This window comes from Artemia sp. Qi Xiang Cuo, chromosome 7, assembly GCF_049724085.1.
Source record: "Artemia sp. Qi Xiang Cuo chromosome 7, ASM4972408v1, whole genome shotgun sequence".
In the NCBI taxonomy this organism is placed as follows: domain Eukaryota; kingdom Metazoa; phylum Arthropoda; class Branchiopoda; order Anostraca; family Artemiidae; genus Artemia; species Artemia sp. Qi Xiang Cuo.
Genome location: NC_142800.1, coordinates 24,749,123 through 24,765,248, shown reverse-complemented (window position 1 = coordinate 24,765,248; position 16,126 = coordinate 24,749,123). Strand labels below are relative to the sequence as shown.

Here is a 16,126-nt window from a genome sequence, read left to right as displayed (position 1 = left end):
GTCGGATAAAAAAAAGTGCTACTACAAACATTATTTTTCTAATAGTAAAGGCCATGACTAAGATATCAATACCATTCTCATTTTGAGTTTGGAAAATATTAAATGTGATTTTTCAATGTTTTAAGTATGTTTCATCTCATTCGAAGACATGTAAAAAAAATTGAAAAAATATAACATGTTAAAAAAAAATAATGAAAAAAAAGTAAAAAAAAAACTTAAAAAAAAAATTCGAAAAAATAGGGGGCGGGGGCCAAAAAGAGGGAGGGGAGGGGCTCTATTGGTGAGTGGGTATAGAGGACCTTTGGGGGGTTGAGGACCCTTATGGTTATGGTCGTGGTTGCTTATGATCCATGATTGCTCCTACTCATGTATGACTCACTACTTGATTTGTAAGTATTTATATTGATTGTTCTGAATTTCCTTATTAAAATTCTTTTCTTGCCATATACATCTCTCTTAGCATCAACTTTTTAGTATACTATAACGCTAGACCATATTTTAAATTGACAACACTGTTCAAACGCCACTTGTGTATTATACAGAACACATCGAAGAAGTAAAGCGAGGTCAAGTCACAAGACAATTTTATCATTGTTAACCATTCCCATAGATTGATGCTCTTTCAAATTTATAATAAATAAGCTATGAGTTAATAAACCCTTCGGGCTTACCTTAACTGGTGATTAGTTTAACCCTTTTTTTTACCACCTTCATACAATCCAATTCGCAAATTAGGATCATTCACATCCCTATTATTCAATCAAAAATCAATATCGTTCAAACAGTCCAATTTGCAAATGCTATACCCTTTTTTTCGCAAGTAAAGTTATTTTTTGGTAAATGATACAACTTTTCATCATTCACAGTTCTGTAATCATCCACGAAAGAAAAATATCATCGATTTAGAAACAGTTCTATTGAGCATAATTACAACAATAATAATAATCAATGATTCAATTTATTTTCATCAATATATTTCACTAGTGCATCTAATGCAGCTTGAAGTCTATTTATGTGCACAATATTCAGTTTCGCAGCAAAACATAATTGCTCCTCCATTTTAAATTTGCTCAATGATATCACATATCTACCATACATATCGTCCCATTCAAGGCTTAGTCTACATCCTCGTGTTATTTCTACAGCCACGTTTGGTACTCTTGTACCAAAAGTGGTAGCTTGTACCTGCTACCTGCTCCACCATCAAGCTCCAATAGTGTAAATGTTCCACTCATTTTCTCTACTAATATCGTCTCAAATAAACTATTCTCTCTTAATTCAATTCTCCAACTAATATGAACTACAATAAAAATCACTCCTTTTATTTGAATCTAATTACTAATCAAGTTACCGTATATGGAGTAGCCTCCTCTCTCTCCGCTTGGCTCCAAAAAATGGATGTTGCCTCATACACCAGTCTGTTTGCATTACAAAATCTCATCAATACTTTCAAAACCTGTATGATCGCTTTGCTTGGTAAGGAACATAATCTACCCCAAGTATAAGGCCAGGCGAGGGGCTGAAAAGACTCACTCTCTTTGAAAAGATTGATAGGTCCCGTAGAATAGAACTATGATTCTTATATCAGCGGCAGAAATGCTTTCCTATAGCAGCGGTAGTATCCATACAAGGCATTCTACTGTCAACTAGCCCCCTCTCACGCCCCTTTTCCCCCAAGTCGTTCGAAAAATTTTTGACATAGCCAATTTCTTCAACATAGTTGAAAGATCCTATAACACTGCCTTTAGAGGTAACATGACCCCCCACAGTCTGTGGGGAAAGGGCTGTAAGTTACAAGACTTGCCCATTGTTTGCGTATAATATCTGCTATTGGGAAACATACAGACATTTTCGGGAGGAGGAGGGGTATTTTTTGTTTGGGGTTGGTTTCCATGGGGAGAATTTTCAATGGGGAGGGAATTTTCCGGGGGTGGAATTTTCCATGAGGAGGGAACTTTTCGTGGGAAATTTTACACTTGGGGATAGGATAGAATTCCTAAACTAAATTTCTTTTATGTGTCTTATTTTCTCTTAGCCAACTCAATTTTGCATGTGGAGATGCTCCGGGGAAAATTTTCAGCAGGTTTGTAGTTCCAGGAAAAGATTTATACGGAAGAGGGGATTTCCGGAATGATCGGAAAAATTATTAGAAATTTAAGTCTGTTTTGAATGAAAATATGCTAAGGAGAATTTTTCAGGCTAAATCGTCCGCAAGAAACTTTGTGGGGAGTTTTTTTTTTTTTTAGCGAGGATAGAATTGCCCCAAGGGAATTTTACGTGGGGAAAGGGCTGTACGTTTTGGAATTTACCCATTGTTTGCGCATAGTGTCTGTTATTGGGAAGGATACAAACATTTTTCGGGGGGAGGGGGTGACTTTGTGTTTCGGGGGGGGGGTTCCATGGGGATAATTTTCCATGGAGAGGGAGTTTTCCGGGGGTGAGCGTTCCAGGGTAAATTTTACACAGGGGGATTTGACAGACTTCCTATACAAGATTCTTTCTGTAGTTCTTACTTTCTCATTGCCAACTCAATTGTAAAGATTGTCGCTAGGCCTATGCAAGTTAAATATAAGTCTATTTGTCGTATTTAGTGTTTTATTACTTTAAGGGTATATTTTTGGTATGTACTGTTTTAGTGCCTGTTTCTGCCTTCCTTTTTCTTCAAGGTTGTGGTTTACCATGACCAAGACCTGCCAGCCAATGAGAGGCTACTTTGGGGATCATTGAACTGGGATTCTATACCTGGGACCTGGAAGAGAAGAGGGGGCAAAAGACACAACTAGTGGACAGTTCAGTTTCAGAACCAACAGTGACAATAAGTGGTTAGAGGAACATTACTGGGACAGTTCGAGCAACCTCCACCTTTCTATAATATACGGTAACAACAACCTCCACATCAAATGCCGTCGGAGAATTCCAGTAACCTTCTCTAGCCAACTATAGACGGCGAGCTTGGAGAGTGTAGCAGCCACCTCCAAATCAACTGTGCCAGCCAGTGCAAGTTGACTATAGCTCGGATTCTCTACGGCTTTAGGAAGACTGTTAACGAGTGTGCATTAGTATTGTATTTTGTTTATTTGTTCATTAAAGTAATTCTAGCAACATCTTGAGTAGATACCAACTCTGCCTACCACGCTACCACCCAAGTTCTTGTCTTCATGGAGGCTTAATCATCCCCTACTGGGGGCCGATTAGATGTATTTCGTTAGAGAAATACCCCAGACTTCATATTGGTGGCAGCGGTGGGATACGAATTCTGCCTACCACGCTACCCTAGGTCTTGTCCTCGTAGAGGCTTGATCAACCCCACTGGGGATCGATAAGACAGTATTTCTTTAGAGAATTACCCCACGCTTCACACAGTTTTGCATGTGGGGAAGTTCTGCGGAAAATTTCCAGTGGGTTTGGATTTCCGGTAAAAGTCTGAACTGGACTTCCGGGAAAAAATCGGGTTTGGATTTCCACAGAAGGGAGGATTTCCGGAGCGATCGGGTAAACGATTAGAAATTAAAGTCTTTTTCAAATGATATTATGCTAAGGAGAGTTTTTTGAGGCAAAATCGTCCGGAAGACATTTTACGATGGTAAAGGGGGAATTTTCAGCAAGGAAGAAATTGTCCGGAGGGAATTTTGCGATTGGATGTATGTTACGTGTGATGAATTTTCCACGGAGAAGTTTCCCGTGAGGGGAGGTAATTTTTCATGAAGGGTGAGCCAGTTTTACGGGCATTATTTAAAAACGATCAGAAATTAAATAAAAGAAACAAGTTTTTTCAACTGAAAGTAAAGAGCAACATTAAAACTCAGAACGAACTGAAATTTTTCTGTATATGAAGGAGATACCCCCCTACTCAATACCTTGCTCTTTACTCTAAAGTGTTACTGGTTGACACAATGTTGTAGGAATGACTCTTGAAACAAAAGGGCCTTTTAACTAGAATAGAAAGCTTTTTTAAAAGTGCTGAAAACTTTAGCGTGAAGAGCAAGGTATTGAGGAGGAGGGCAACCCCATCATCTACGGAATAATTGCTGTTAGATTTAATGTTTCTCCTTACTTTCAGTTGAAAAACTTGTTTCTTTATTAATAAAAATAAAAAACAAGACTGAAAGTGTCTAAATACTTCTTTCTTCATCCTCGGTTCTATTACTTAATTGAAGATTCATTAGTCAAAACAGATAAATGGTATTAGAAAATTTGAAATAGCACTAATTTTCAAAAGTTTCAAGCAGTGGGAAATATCGGGAGGAGGTTAGGCATTCCTTCCCCTATAATTGGTACGAGGGACTCTTTCCTATAAAATCAAAAATAGCGGCACTAATAATGCACTAACGAGAAGATCGATCAAGTGGACAGCTTCGCTTACCTAGGTAATATTATCAGTGAAGACGTTGGGTGACATGAATATGTCAAAAGTAGAATAGCCAAGACCCAGAGTGTTTATTCACAATTGAAAAAAGTTTGGAAGAACAGGAAGATAAGCATGCGAACAAAGATAAGAATTTCGGAAGCTAAAATGATCACAGAAATCAAGCATGGTCCTGAAGCGTGGGCGCTCCGAAAGACGAAGTAGGATTTGCTAGATTTTTTTCCAGAGAAATTGCTTACAGATTGTTTTGGGTACCCGACTGACTGACCTTATCTCAAACAGTGAGCTGTACAAACTGCTACTACTACTACTACTACTACTACTACTATTGCTAGTACTACTACTACTACTGCTGGTAGTACTATTACTACTACTACTGCTACTACTACTACTACTACTACTGCTACTACTACTACTACTACTACTACTACTATTAACAACTCATGACAGCATCAAGCCGCCTGAGGCCAACACAGCTATACGTGCTCCTCCTCCATCCCAATCTATTGAAAGCTTCCCTCTTTACACCCTCCCAGGAAGTTCCCATTTCCTTTAAATCTTTCCTTATGACATCCACCTACCCCAACCGCGGAGGACCTGCTTTCTGTTTAGCCCTAAACAGTTGGCCGAAAAGGAAAATCTTCGGCAATCGGTCTTCCTTCATCCGCAAAACGTGCCCTAGCCATCACATCTTTTCCTTCAATATAGCCCTAAAAAGCCTGATTGAACCACACTTTTCGTACAGCCTACTGTTGGAAATACGGTTAGTCAGCCGCGTACCTAGAACAATCCGTTGGCAATTTCTCTGGAAAATATCTAGCAAATCTTCATCCGCGTTTCGGAACGCCCATGCTTCAGAGACATATTTGACCACTGTCATCACTGTAGCTTCCTAAATTCTAATCTTGGTTTGGCTTCCTATTCTTCCAAACATTTTTTAACTGTGAAAAAACACCCTGAGCCTTGGTTAATTTTATTTTTAACATCTTCACTGCTCCCATTGTCTTTACTAATAATGCTACAAAGGTAAGGGAAGCTATCCACCTAATCAATCTTTTCGTTACTCAACGTCACTTTTTCATATTCACTTATTCCTAGCCTTGGTGACTTAGTATTCTTAACATTAATTTTTAACCTTATTCTAGCTCCTGAAGTCGCAAAACCTCTAAAGGTTTTCATTTTCATTCATTCATTTTGCTCACACTTTCATCTAGGATGCTTAAATCATCAGTATAATCTAAGTCCAGACAAGTTTTTCCTCCCCATTTGATTCCGTCGTCTCCCATTGCCTTTCCTGTGCTCCTTAAGACAAAATTTATCAACTTTATCATAGGCAGCGCAATAGCGCTGCCTAAGTAAAGAACAATATTTGCCACAATGTATTATTTATTTTTTGTTCTTGGTCTTAGATCAGGGCCCTTCGTATCGAAGGAGTTATCGTAGAAACGTCGGAAAGGCTCATTCGATTGGAAATTGGAGTGGCTTATGTGCTTTTTAACCCTTAACTGGTAGGGTGGGGTGTTTTTGACCCCAAGGACCCTTTGAGAGTGTATTCCTCCTATGCCATTAGGAGCAAAAGCGCTGTTTTCTCGTGTATTCACTGGAAACTTAGTAGTGCTGAAGCATAAAATCAGTCGAGTAGCTGGCAGCAAAGGTAGAGGAGGTAAAAGTGGCCTGGGGTCATTTTGACTCCACCCTACCATTAACGTTACAAAAAAAGGAAAATGAAGATTTAGTTTTTTGAAGAAATATGATATTTGTTGCTAGTATTGCACGTTTCTGTCATTGCCAAGAATGACTTAATTGCTTTTTGTAAATTCTAGTTGCATTTCACTTTTTAATATCTCTGTTTTGGCCTTTTTCACCTTTTCTTTCCGGATTTCAGTGTCGAAAAGTTATTCATATGGAAAACTTTAACATTTTCTTTTGCCCCGGCCGAATATCACGGCTGACAATTGATACAGTTCCGTTCAGCTCGTGGATGAGCTTCTAAAACAGAAAGTGACCTATGTAGGGACTGTAAAGAAAAACAAACGCGAAATACCTGAAAGTTTCCTGCAGAACAAAACTCGCCAGGACCGGAGTTCACTCTTTGGCTTTAAAAGTGATAAAACAGTGGTTTCATGTGTGCCAAAAAAGCAAGGCCGTCATGTTTATATCATCACTGCATCACACTCCTAAAGTCGACGAATACACGGGAAAACCGGAAATTATTGAATTTTACAACTCAACAGGGAGTAGAGTTGACAGTTTGGACCAGAAATGTGCGAACTATACCACAAGCCGTAGAACACGCCGTTGGCCAATGACAGTGTTTTTTGCTCATTTAGACGTTGCTGGTGTGAACGTTTCTGTGCTTGTAAATCAAGCTAGCAATCAAGAAAAGATCATTTCCTGCTGTGAGGTCCTCATAAGGTTAGGTATGGCTTTGGTCCGACCATTTTGCACCATCAGATCTTCAAACAAAGTTCTGCCACGAGAACTTCGTCGACTTACATGCTAGATTGCTGGTATTCCCTTTGCAGAAAGCCAGAACACTGGGGAACAACATTCTACAACCAAATGAGCTCCATGTGGTATCTGTACCAGGAAAAGGACCGCAAGACTAGCCTATGCTATGCTAACTCTAACAATAGTGTCTGTAAGGAACATACAGTGACTGTTCGCTAAAGCTAGATCTATAAACTAATTTTTTATTGGTTTCAATGGTAGTTATGTCAATATATTTGAAAATAAAAGCTCATGTTTCCATCTAAATATTTTATTCACTGGTACCCTTCAGAAAATTGGGGTCATTTTGACCCCACCCTACCATGAGTGTTATAAAAAACACCCTACCAGTTAAGGGTTAATAGTCGAAAATGAATGGAAGGCAACTAACACCCCTTCCACACCCACCATTTCCCCAAGCACATCCAATCAAAATTTTGAGATAGCTATTTTGTTCAGCATAGTTGATTTCCAGATAAAAATTCTGTTTTTGAGGAGGAAACTCCCCCACATAATTCAGGGCAAGGGTTGTAAGTATGCCCTGGGGGCGCATAAGGTTTTTATAGAAAGCGTTGTCGTGGAAACTTCAAAAAAGGCTCGTTCGATTGGAAATTAAAAGGGCTTGTGCCCTTTTTAATATTCGAAAATTGGTGGGCAACTAACACCCCTCTAACGGCCACCTTTTCCCCAGACACATGCAATCAAAATTTTGAGATAGCCTTTTTGTTCAACGAAGTCGAAAGTTCTGGAAATTAGGTCTTTGAGGATGACAACCCCCTCCCCAAAAACCCTCAGGGCAAGGGTTGTAAGTTATGCCCTTGGGGCATATAAGGCTTTTCATAGAAAGTGTTGTCGCAGAAACTTCAAAAAGGGCTCATTCGATTGGAAATTGAAATGGCTAGTGCCCTTTTTAATAGTCCAAATCGAATGGAAGGCAACTAACAGCCCTTTCACACCCACCATTTATCCGAACACATCCAATCAAAATTTTGAAATAGCCATTTTATTCAAAGTAGTTGAAAGGTCCGGGACGTATATCTTTGAGGATGACACTCCCCCACAGGCCTCAGGGTATGGGTTGTAAATTATGCCCTGGGGGCATATAAGGTTTTTATTGAAAGCTTTGTCGTAGAAACTTGGAAAAGGGCTCATTCGATTGGAAATTCGAAGGGCTAGTGCCCTTATTAATTGTCGAAAGTGACTTAAGGGCAAATAGCCTCCCTCTCATGCCCACCTTTTCCCCAAACACATCCAATCAAAATTTTTAGATAGCTATTTTGTTCAACGTATTTAAAAGCTTTACAAATTAGGTATGTGAGGATGATAGCCCCCCATCAGAGCCCCCGGAGCAAGGGTTATAAGTTATGCCCTGGGGGTGTAGAAGGTTTTTATAGATAGTGATGTTGTAGAAACTTTAAAAAGGGCTCATTTAATTGGAAATTAGAAGGGCTTGTGCCCTTTTTAGTAGTCGAAAGTGGTTGGAGGATAACTAAAACTCCTCTCACACCCACCATTTCTCCAAATACATACAATCAAAATTTTGACATAGCCATTTTCATCGACGTAGTCAAAAAGTCCGTGAATTATATCTTTGAGGATGACTCCCCCCAGAGCCGTCAGGGCAAAGGTTGTAAGTTATGCTCGTGGGGCATATAAGTATTTTTTATTATAGAAAGCGTTGTCGTAAAAACTTCAAAAAGGGCTCATTTGATTACAAATTGAAAGGGCCAGTGCCCTTTTAAATAGTCGGAAATGATTAGAGGGCAACTAACCCTCCTCTCACGCCCACCATTTCCCCAAACACATCCAATCAAAATTTTGAGATAGTAATTTTCTTCAGCTTAGTTAAAACTTCTGGAAATTAGGTCTTTGAGGATGACACCCCCCCGCCCTTAGGGCAAGGGTTGTAAGTTATGCCGTCGGGGCATATAAGGTTTTTATTGAAAGTGTTGTCGTAGAAACTTCAAAAGCGCTAATTTGATTGGAAATTAAAAAGGCAAGTGCCTTTTTTAATAGTTGAAAGTGATTGGAGAGCAACTAACGCCCATCACACGCCCACTATTTCCCCAAATACATCCAATCAAAATTTTGAGATAGCCATTTTATTTAACGTAGTTGAAAGTTCTGGAAATTAGGTCTTTGGGGATGAAAACCCCCTCACAGCCCTCAGGACAAGGTTTGGAATTTATGGCCTTGGGGCATGTAAGGTGTTTATAGAAAGGGTCGTAGAAACTCAAAAAGGGCTCATTCAATTGGAAATTGAAAGGCCTAGTGTCCTTTTTAATAGTCGAAAGTTATTAGAATATAACTGGAAGGCTTGTCATTTTTATAGTAAACATCGATGTGGGTACAATGTATTATTGTTTTTTTCTTTTTTTTTTTGGTTTAGAACAGGGCACTTTGTGTCGAAGGAGTTGTCTTAGGAACTTCGAAAAGTGCTCAATTTAGCGAAAATAGAAAAGGCTAAAAAAGAGCCAATAGTCAAAAGTGATTGGAGGGCAACTAGTCCCTCTCCCACGCCCACTCTCCTAATTGCCTATTATGTTTAAAAACTAAATGTTGCCTTAAGATTAAGTTAAAATGCACTATTTTAATGCTGATTCCCAATAAGGCATCTCAGCAGCATCTCAAAAATTTTACTATAATTTTAATGTTTATTTTCAATATTAATTACAAAAGAAAAGATTTGTCATAAAATTGGTTTTCAGTAAAGCGCCAATGACGCAGTAGGTTTTAGATTGTTACAATCAGAGAAAGAGGTCATACCCAAACTCTTGTTTGTAGTGATTTTTATTCGTTTCAAGCTTGATTTGCATATTCAATTTAGGTTACACTCGTTTTAAGATTTATTTATTAATTTACATTAATATCTATTGTGTGTTTGTTTGCATTGATTGTTTATTTAATTTCTGTTCGTTTTAAGTTTAATTTATACTTCAATAGGAAAATATTTTTTTTTGGGTTTCATTTATTCTTTAATAGTGTTCTGGTCGTTTTGAGTTTGAATTTTAAAAGGTATTTTTATCTGCTAATCATAAGTTTAATATTGCGATTAATTTTCTTTTAAATACATATTTTTTCGGCAAGTTTCCTTTAAATTAATTTTTTTTCATTTTTTTTCACAAAAAATTTCAAGTCTTTAAACATTCCTGAATTAAAGATCAAACTTAAAAAAAAAATAATCAAATATTCATCAGAATATCAAAACTGATATCGAAGTAACAATATCAAAGGGAAAAAATGGATTTTGTCAACCTCAGACTTTTTATTATCTGATGTTTGAACTATTTTTCACAAAATTGCTATCTCAAAATTTTTATCGGATGAGTTTGGGGAAAAGGGGCGTGGGGGGACTAGATTAAGCTTCGGTTTGTTTTGACTCTTTAAAAGTGAACTAGAACTTTCTGTTTTCAATCAAATGAGCCCTCTCTGAAGTTTATACGAGTATCCTTTCTATAAGAACCATATATATCCCCTGAGTATAACTTACAACGCCTGTCCCTGGGGGGTTGAGTCGACCCTGGAGTTTTAATATCTGATGGTTGAACTTTTTTTAACAAAATCATCACCTCAAATTTTTATCGGATGGGTTTGTCCATCCGATACACCCAACGGCGTGGAGGGCGGGAAGGTTTAGTTGCCCTCCGATCTTTTTTCACTCTGAGAAAATGAACTACAACGTTTAATTTCCACTTAAATGAACATTCTCTGAAGTTTATACGAGCATACCTTCCATAAGAACCATATATGCCCCCAGAGTAATATTTACAAAATCTGACCTTTGAAATATTTTTAACGAAATGACCATACGTAAAGGAGTTTTTGTTATATGATCTTTAAACTATTTTTAAGAAAATTGCTACCTCAAATTGGGGGAGGGGGGGCAGTTGCCCTCTGATCACTTTTGACTCTTAAAAAGGGCTCTAAAACTCTTGATTTCCAATCGAATGAGCCCCCTTTGAAGTTTATACGACGACCCCTTCTGTATGAAGTGCATCTGGGAAAAAAATAAATGGAGTGTGGGTAGGCTAGCTGCCCTCCAATCACTTTTGACTCTTAAAAAGTGAATTACAAATTTCAGTTTCCAATCAAATGAACCCTCAAGAAATTTTATACGAGTATCCCTTCCATAACAACCATATATACCTCCGGGGCATAACTTACAACGCCTACCCCCGGGCCTTGAGGGGTTGCGTTGCAATCGAAGTTTTTGTTATCTGAACTTGGATCTATTTTTATCCAAATGTCTATCTCAACATTTTTTTCTGATGCATTTAGGGCGTGGAAGAGGGGGACTAGTCGCCCTCCGATCTCTTTTGACTCTTAAATAATGAACTAAGAACTTTCAATTTTCAATCAAATGATCCCTCTCCAAAGTTTATACGAGCATGCCTTCCATAAGAACTATATATGCCCAGAGAGCGTTACTCATAATGCCTGCCTCCGGGTCCTGGCAGGTTCCGTAAACAGAGGAATTTTTCTTATCTGACCTTTGAACTATTTTTAATGAAATGGGTATTATAAAAATTTTATCGGATGGGCTTGGCGAAAAAGGGTGTGTGGGGGGGGGGCTAGTTGCCCTCGCATATCTTTTGACTCTTAAAAATTGAAATAGAACTTTCAATTTCCAATGAAATGAGCCCCCTCTGAAGTTTTTACGAGCATCCCTTTCATAAGAACTATATACGTCCCAGGACAACACTTACAACGTCTGTCCCCCGGGCTCTTGGGGGCGTTTTTGTTATCTAAATTTTGAACAGTTTCCAAAACACTGGCTATCTCAAAATTTTTAGCGGACAGGTATGGGGAAAAAAGCGCGGGGGGCATAGTTTAACTCTCTTGACTCTTAAAAAGTGAACTAGAACTTTCTATTTCCAATCAAATGAGCCCTCTATGAAGTTTATACAAGCATCCCTTTCATAAGAACCATACATGCCCTTAGAGCATAACTTAGAACGCCTTCCCCTGTGCCCTGGGGGGTTCTATTGACACCACATTTTTCCTTATCCGACCTTTGAACTATTTTTAACAAGATGTCTATCTCAAAATTTTTATCAGATGTATTTGAAAAAAAAAGGCGTGGGGGGGGGGGGGGCTAGCTGCCCTCGGATCTCGTTTGACTATTAAAAAGTGAGCTCGAACTTTCAGTTTCCAATCAAATGAGCCCTCTCTGAAGTTTATACGAGCATCCCTTTCATAAGAACAATATATGCCCCAGGGCATAACTAACCGTGCCTGCCCCCGGGCCCTGGGGGGTTGTGACGACACCTGAGTTTTTGTAATGTCACTTTTGACCTATTTTCAACTTAATGGCTATCTCAAAATATTTATTGGATGCATTTGGGGAAAAAGGGGCGTGGGGGGGGGGCTGGTTGCCCTCCAATCTCTTTTTACTCTAAAAAACTGAACTAGAACTTTTAAATTTCCAATCAAATGAGCCATCTCTGAATTTTTTCGAGAATCCCTTCAGTGAGAACCATATACTCCCTCAAAGCATAACTTACAACACCTGCCCTCGGGCCCTGGGGGGCTGTGTTGGCCACTGAATTTTCTATATTTGGTCTTTGAACTATTTAAAGAAAAAGCTATCTCAAAGGTCTTATCGGATGGGTTTGAGGAAAAAAGGGTGAGGAGGGGAAGGGGGGGGGGGCTAGGTGCCCTCCAATCTCTTTTCAATCTTAAAAAATGAACTTTCAATTTCGAATCAAATGATAGCTCTTTGAAGTTAATTCGAGCATCCCTTCCATGAGATCCATATATGCCCCCAGGGCTTAACTTACAACACCTGCCCCTGGGCCCTGGGGAGTTGTGTCAACACCGGAATTTTTGTTATATGATCTTCGAACTATTTTAAACGAAAGAGATATCTTAAATTTTTATTGGATGCATTTGGGGAAAAAGGGTTTGGGGGGGGGGAAGCTGCTTACCCTCCAATATCTTTTGAAACTAAAAAAGTGAACTAGAACTTTCAATTTTCAATCAAATGAGTCCTCTCAGAAGTTTATACGAGCATTCCTTCCATAAGAACCATATATGCCCCCAGGGCATAACTTATAACCGTTGCCCCTGAAGACTGTGGGGGGAGTGTCCTGCTTAAACATATAATTTCCAGAACTTTCAACTACGTTGAACAAAATGGCTATATCAAAATTTTGATTGGATGTATTTGGGGAAATGGTGGGCGTGGAAGGGGTGTCAGTTGCCCTAAAATCACTTTCGACTATTAAAAAGGGAACTAGCCATTTAAATTTCCAATCGAATGAGCCCTTTCTGAAGTTTCTACAACAACGTTGTCGGTACAAAACCTTATATGCCCCCAGGGCATATCTTACAACCCTCGCCCTGAGGGCTGTGGGGCAGTTGTCATCCTCAGAGACCTAATTTCTAGAACTTAAAACTACGTTTAATAAAATTGCGGTCTCAAAATTTTGATTGGATTTGTTTGGGGGAATGATGAGCTTGGGGGGGACTAGTTGCCCTCCAATCACTATCGACTATTAATAAGGGCATTAACCAATTTAATTTACAGTTTAATGAGCCTTTACTGAAGTTTATAAGAAAACGCCTTCTATAAAAACCTTATATTCCCCCAGGGCAAAACTTAAGACCCTTGCCTTAAGGGTTGTGGGGGAGTGTCCTCCTCAAAATCATATTTTCTATCTGGAAAACAACTACGCTGAACAAAATGGCTATCTCAAAATTTTGATTGAATATGTCTTGGGGAATGATGGGCGTCAAGTGGGGGGGGGGGTAAGTTGCCCTCCAATTACTTTCGACTATTAAAAAGGGCACTAGCCCTTTGAATTTTCAATCGAATGAGCCTGTTTTGAAGTTTCTACGACAACTCCTTCTTTAAAAACCTTATATGCCAGGGCATAACTTAAAACCCTTGCCCTGAGGGTTGTGGGGGAGTGTCCTGCTCAAAAATATGTTTTTTATGTAGAAATCAACTACGCTGAACAAAATGGCTATCAAAATTTTGATTGGATGTGTTTGGGGGAATGATGGGCGTAGGTGAGGGGGGTTAGTTGCCCTCCACTCACTTTCGACTATTAAAAAGGGCACTAGCCCTTTGAATTTCTAATTGAATGAGCCTTTTTTGAATTTTCTACGAAAACGCCTTCTATAAAAACCTTATATGCCCCCAGGGCATAACTTAAAACCCTTGCCTTAAGAGTTGTGGGGGAGTGTCCTCCTCAAAATTATATTTTCTATCTGGAAAACAACTACGCTGAACAAAATGGCTATCTCAAAATTTTGGGGAATGATGGGCGTGACGTGGGGGGGGGGGGTAAGTTGCCCTCCAATTACTTTCGACTATTAAAAAGGGCACTAGCCCTTTGAATTTCCAATCGAATGAGCCTGTTTTGAAGTTTCTACGACAACCCCTTCTTTAAAAACCTTATATGCCAGGGCATAACTTAAAACCCTTGCCCTGAGGGTTGTGGGGGAGTGTCCTGCTCAAAAATATGTTTTTTATGTAGAAATCAACTACGCTGAACAAAATGGCTATCAAACTTTTGATTGGATGTCTTTGGGGGAAGGATGGGCGTGGGGGGGGATAGTTGCCCTCCAATCATTTTCAAATATTAAAAAGGGCACTAGAATTCTTGATTTTCAATCGAATGAGCCCCCTTTGAAGTTTCTACGACGACCTCTTCCATATAAAGTGCCTCTGGGAAAAAAAAAAAAATAATAAATAAATAATAAAACATTTAAGCCGTATGGCCTTTCCTATAGGCAACGCTGCAGCGTTGCCTCTGATTTGTCTGGCTTACCATACAAGGATACGATCTTCGCTAAAGCTCTTCTATCAACGGAATCGAACGCTTTTTCAGAACTGAATCGAACACTTGTTCAAACCAGGGTTGCCACCCAGTGACAAAAAACACTAGATTTTATTAATTTCTGGTTGATTTAGTGATTTTCTTCAATAATCTAGTGATTTATCTGCAAATACAGTGTTTCATGTTTAGGCAATATAAAAAATTACTAAAAATAATGACAAATCACTAGGGGTGGCGATCTTAGTTCAATCCCGCTTTCTAAAGCTATAAATGAGAAAAAGGTTGAGATGGCTAGGACACATTCTGCGGACGAATGATGATAGATTGACAAAAACAGTCCTTGTCGGCCAACCGTCTTGGGTCAAACGAAAAGCAGGTCGCCCCCGAATGAGGTGGCATGATATCTTAAGCAAAGATTTAAGGGAAATGGAAACTTCTTGAGAGGGTGTGAATCAGGATGCTTTGAATAGATTGGGATTGAGGAGGAGCGTGCATCACTCTGTTGGTCTCAGGTGGTTTATTGCTGCAGTGAGTTGTCAGTAGTAGCAGCAGTAGTAGTATGATTATACCTGTCTTTTGTGCTTTGACTCTGTCTCCTCTAAAAAAAAAAAAAAAAAAAAAAAAAAAAAAAAAAAAAAAAAAAAAAACTCTGGCCCACCCCTCGTCCTAAGGTTCAAACCTGTTTCACATACAGTAAAGGAACAAGACCAGGAATAATAGTAAATATGTATTTATTTTACCACACACACGATTATGGTATTTCTAAACGTATATCTTTCAGCTACAGTTTACAGCCCATAAATAATGAACAAAAAAGCACGAAGTAAAATCCTTTTTGAAATTGGCCTTGAAATAAATCAAACTAATTGAATCTGTCGGGCAAGATATGCATTACTAAAATCTTTCACAAAAGGGATAATCGCGTGGAACGCCGCCTTGAATCTAGAGTTAACAAGAGAGACGCGTAGACAACTCGAAAGAGTTTTTATGTGACTGTACTTAAACGACAAAAAATGAATGATTATCCTGTAAATATTTCTCACACTAACATTCCCATTATTAGCAAATGGTCATTAAAATGATTGACAAATTAGCCAACAAAATTTAGAACTTTAGCCTTTGACCCTGAAAAAAGATTACAGCAATTGCACCAAATTGCACAAAATCTAGGCCTTTCATTAAGCTTATAAACAATATTAGAATGTATTGCCCTTTTTAAGTAATTTTAAACTACCCTTTTAGGGTTGTTAGCTCGTATAATCCTCAAAATCACAGCAAAGGAAAAACAGATTCAGATGCAAAAAAAAATAAGATACGAAAATGCAAAAATCGATGAGTCATATAAAACACATCGAAGATTAGCGGTAAGATCACAAAGTTTCATATTTGAGGAAAAAAAGGGTCCAAAGCCCCCTTGATTTTCCCTTGGGTGGAATAAAGGTGAGAATCACCATTGCGTTAACCCTACCCCCCTTCCACACAA

At 38.7% G+C, this 16,126-nt stretch overlaps 1 protein-coding gene across 1 annotated transcript; it reads left to right on the top strand.

Annotated features, from left to right (window-relative positions):
- The first annotated feature begins 6,515 nt into the window (after window positions 1–6,515).
- LOC148950085 (uncharacterized) lies at window positions 6,516–6,869 on the top strand. The gene has a single exon (XM_089091776.1). It carries the CDS (start codon window positions 6,516–6,518, stop codon window positions 6,867–6,869), a length of 354 nt encoding a protein of 117 aa, XP_088947902.1.
- Window positions 6,870–16,126: the final 9,257 nt, after the last annotated feature.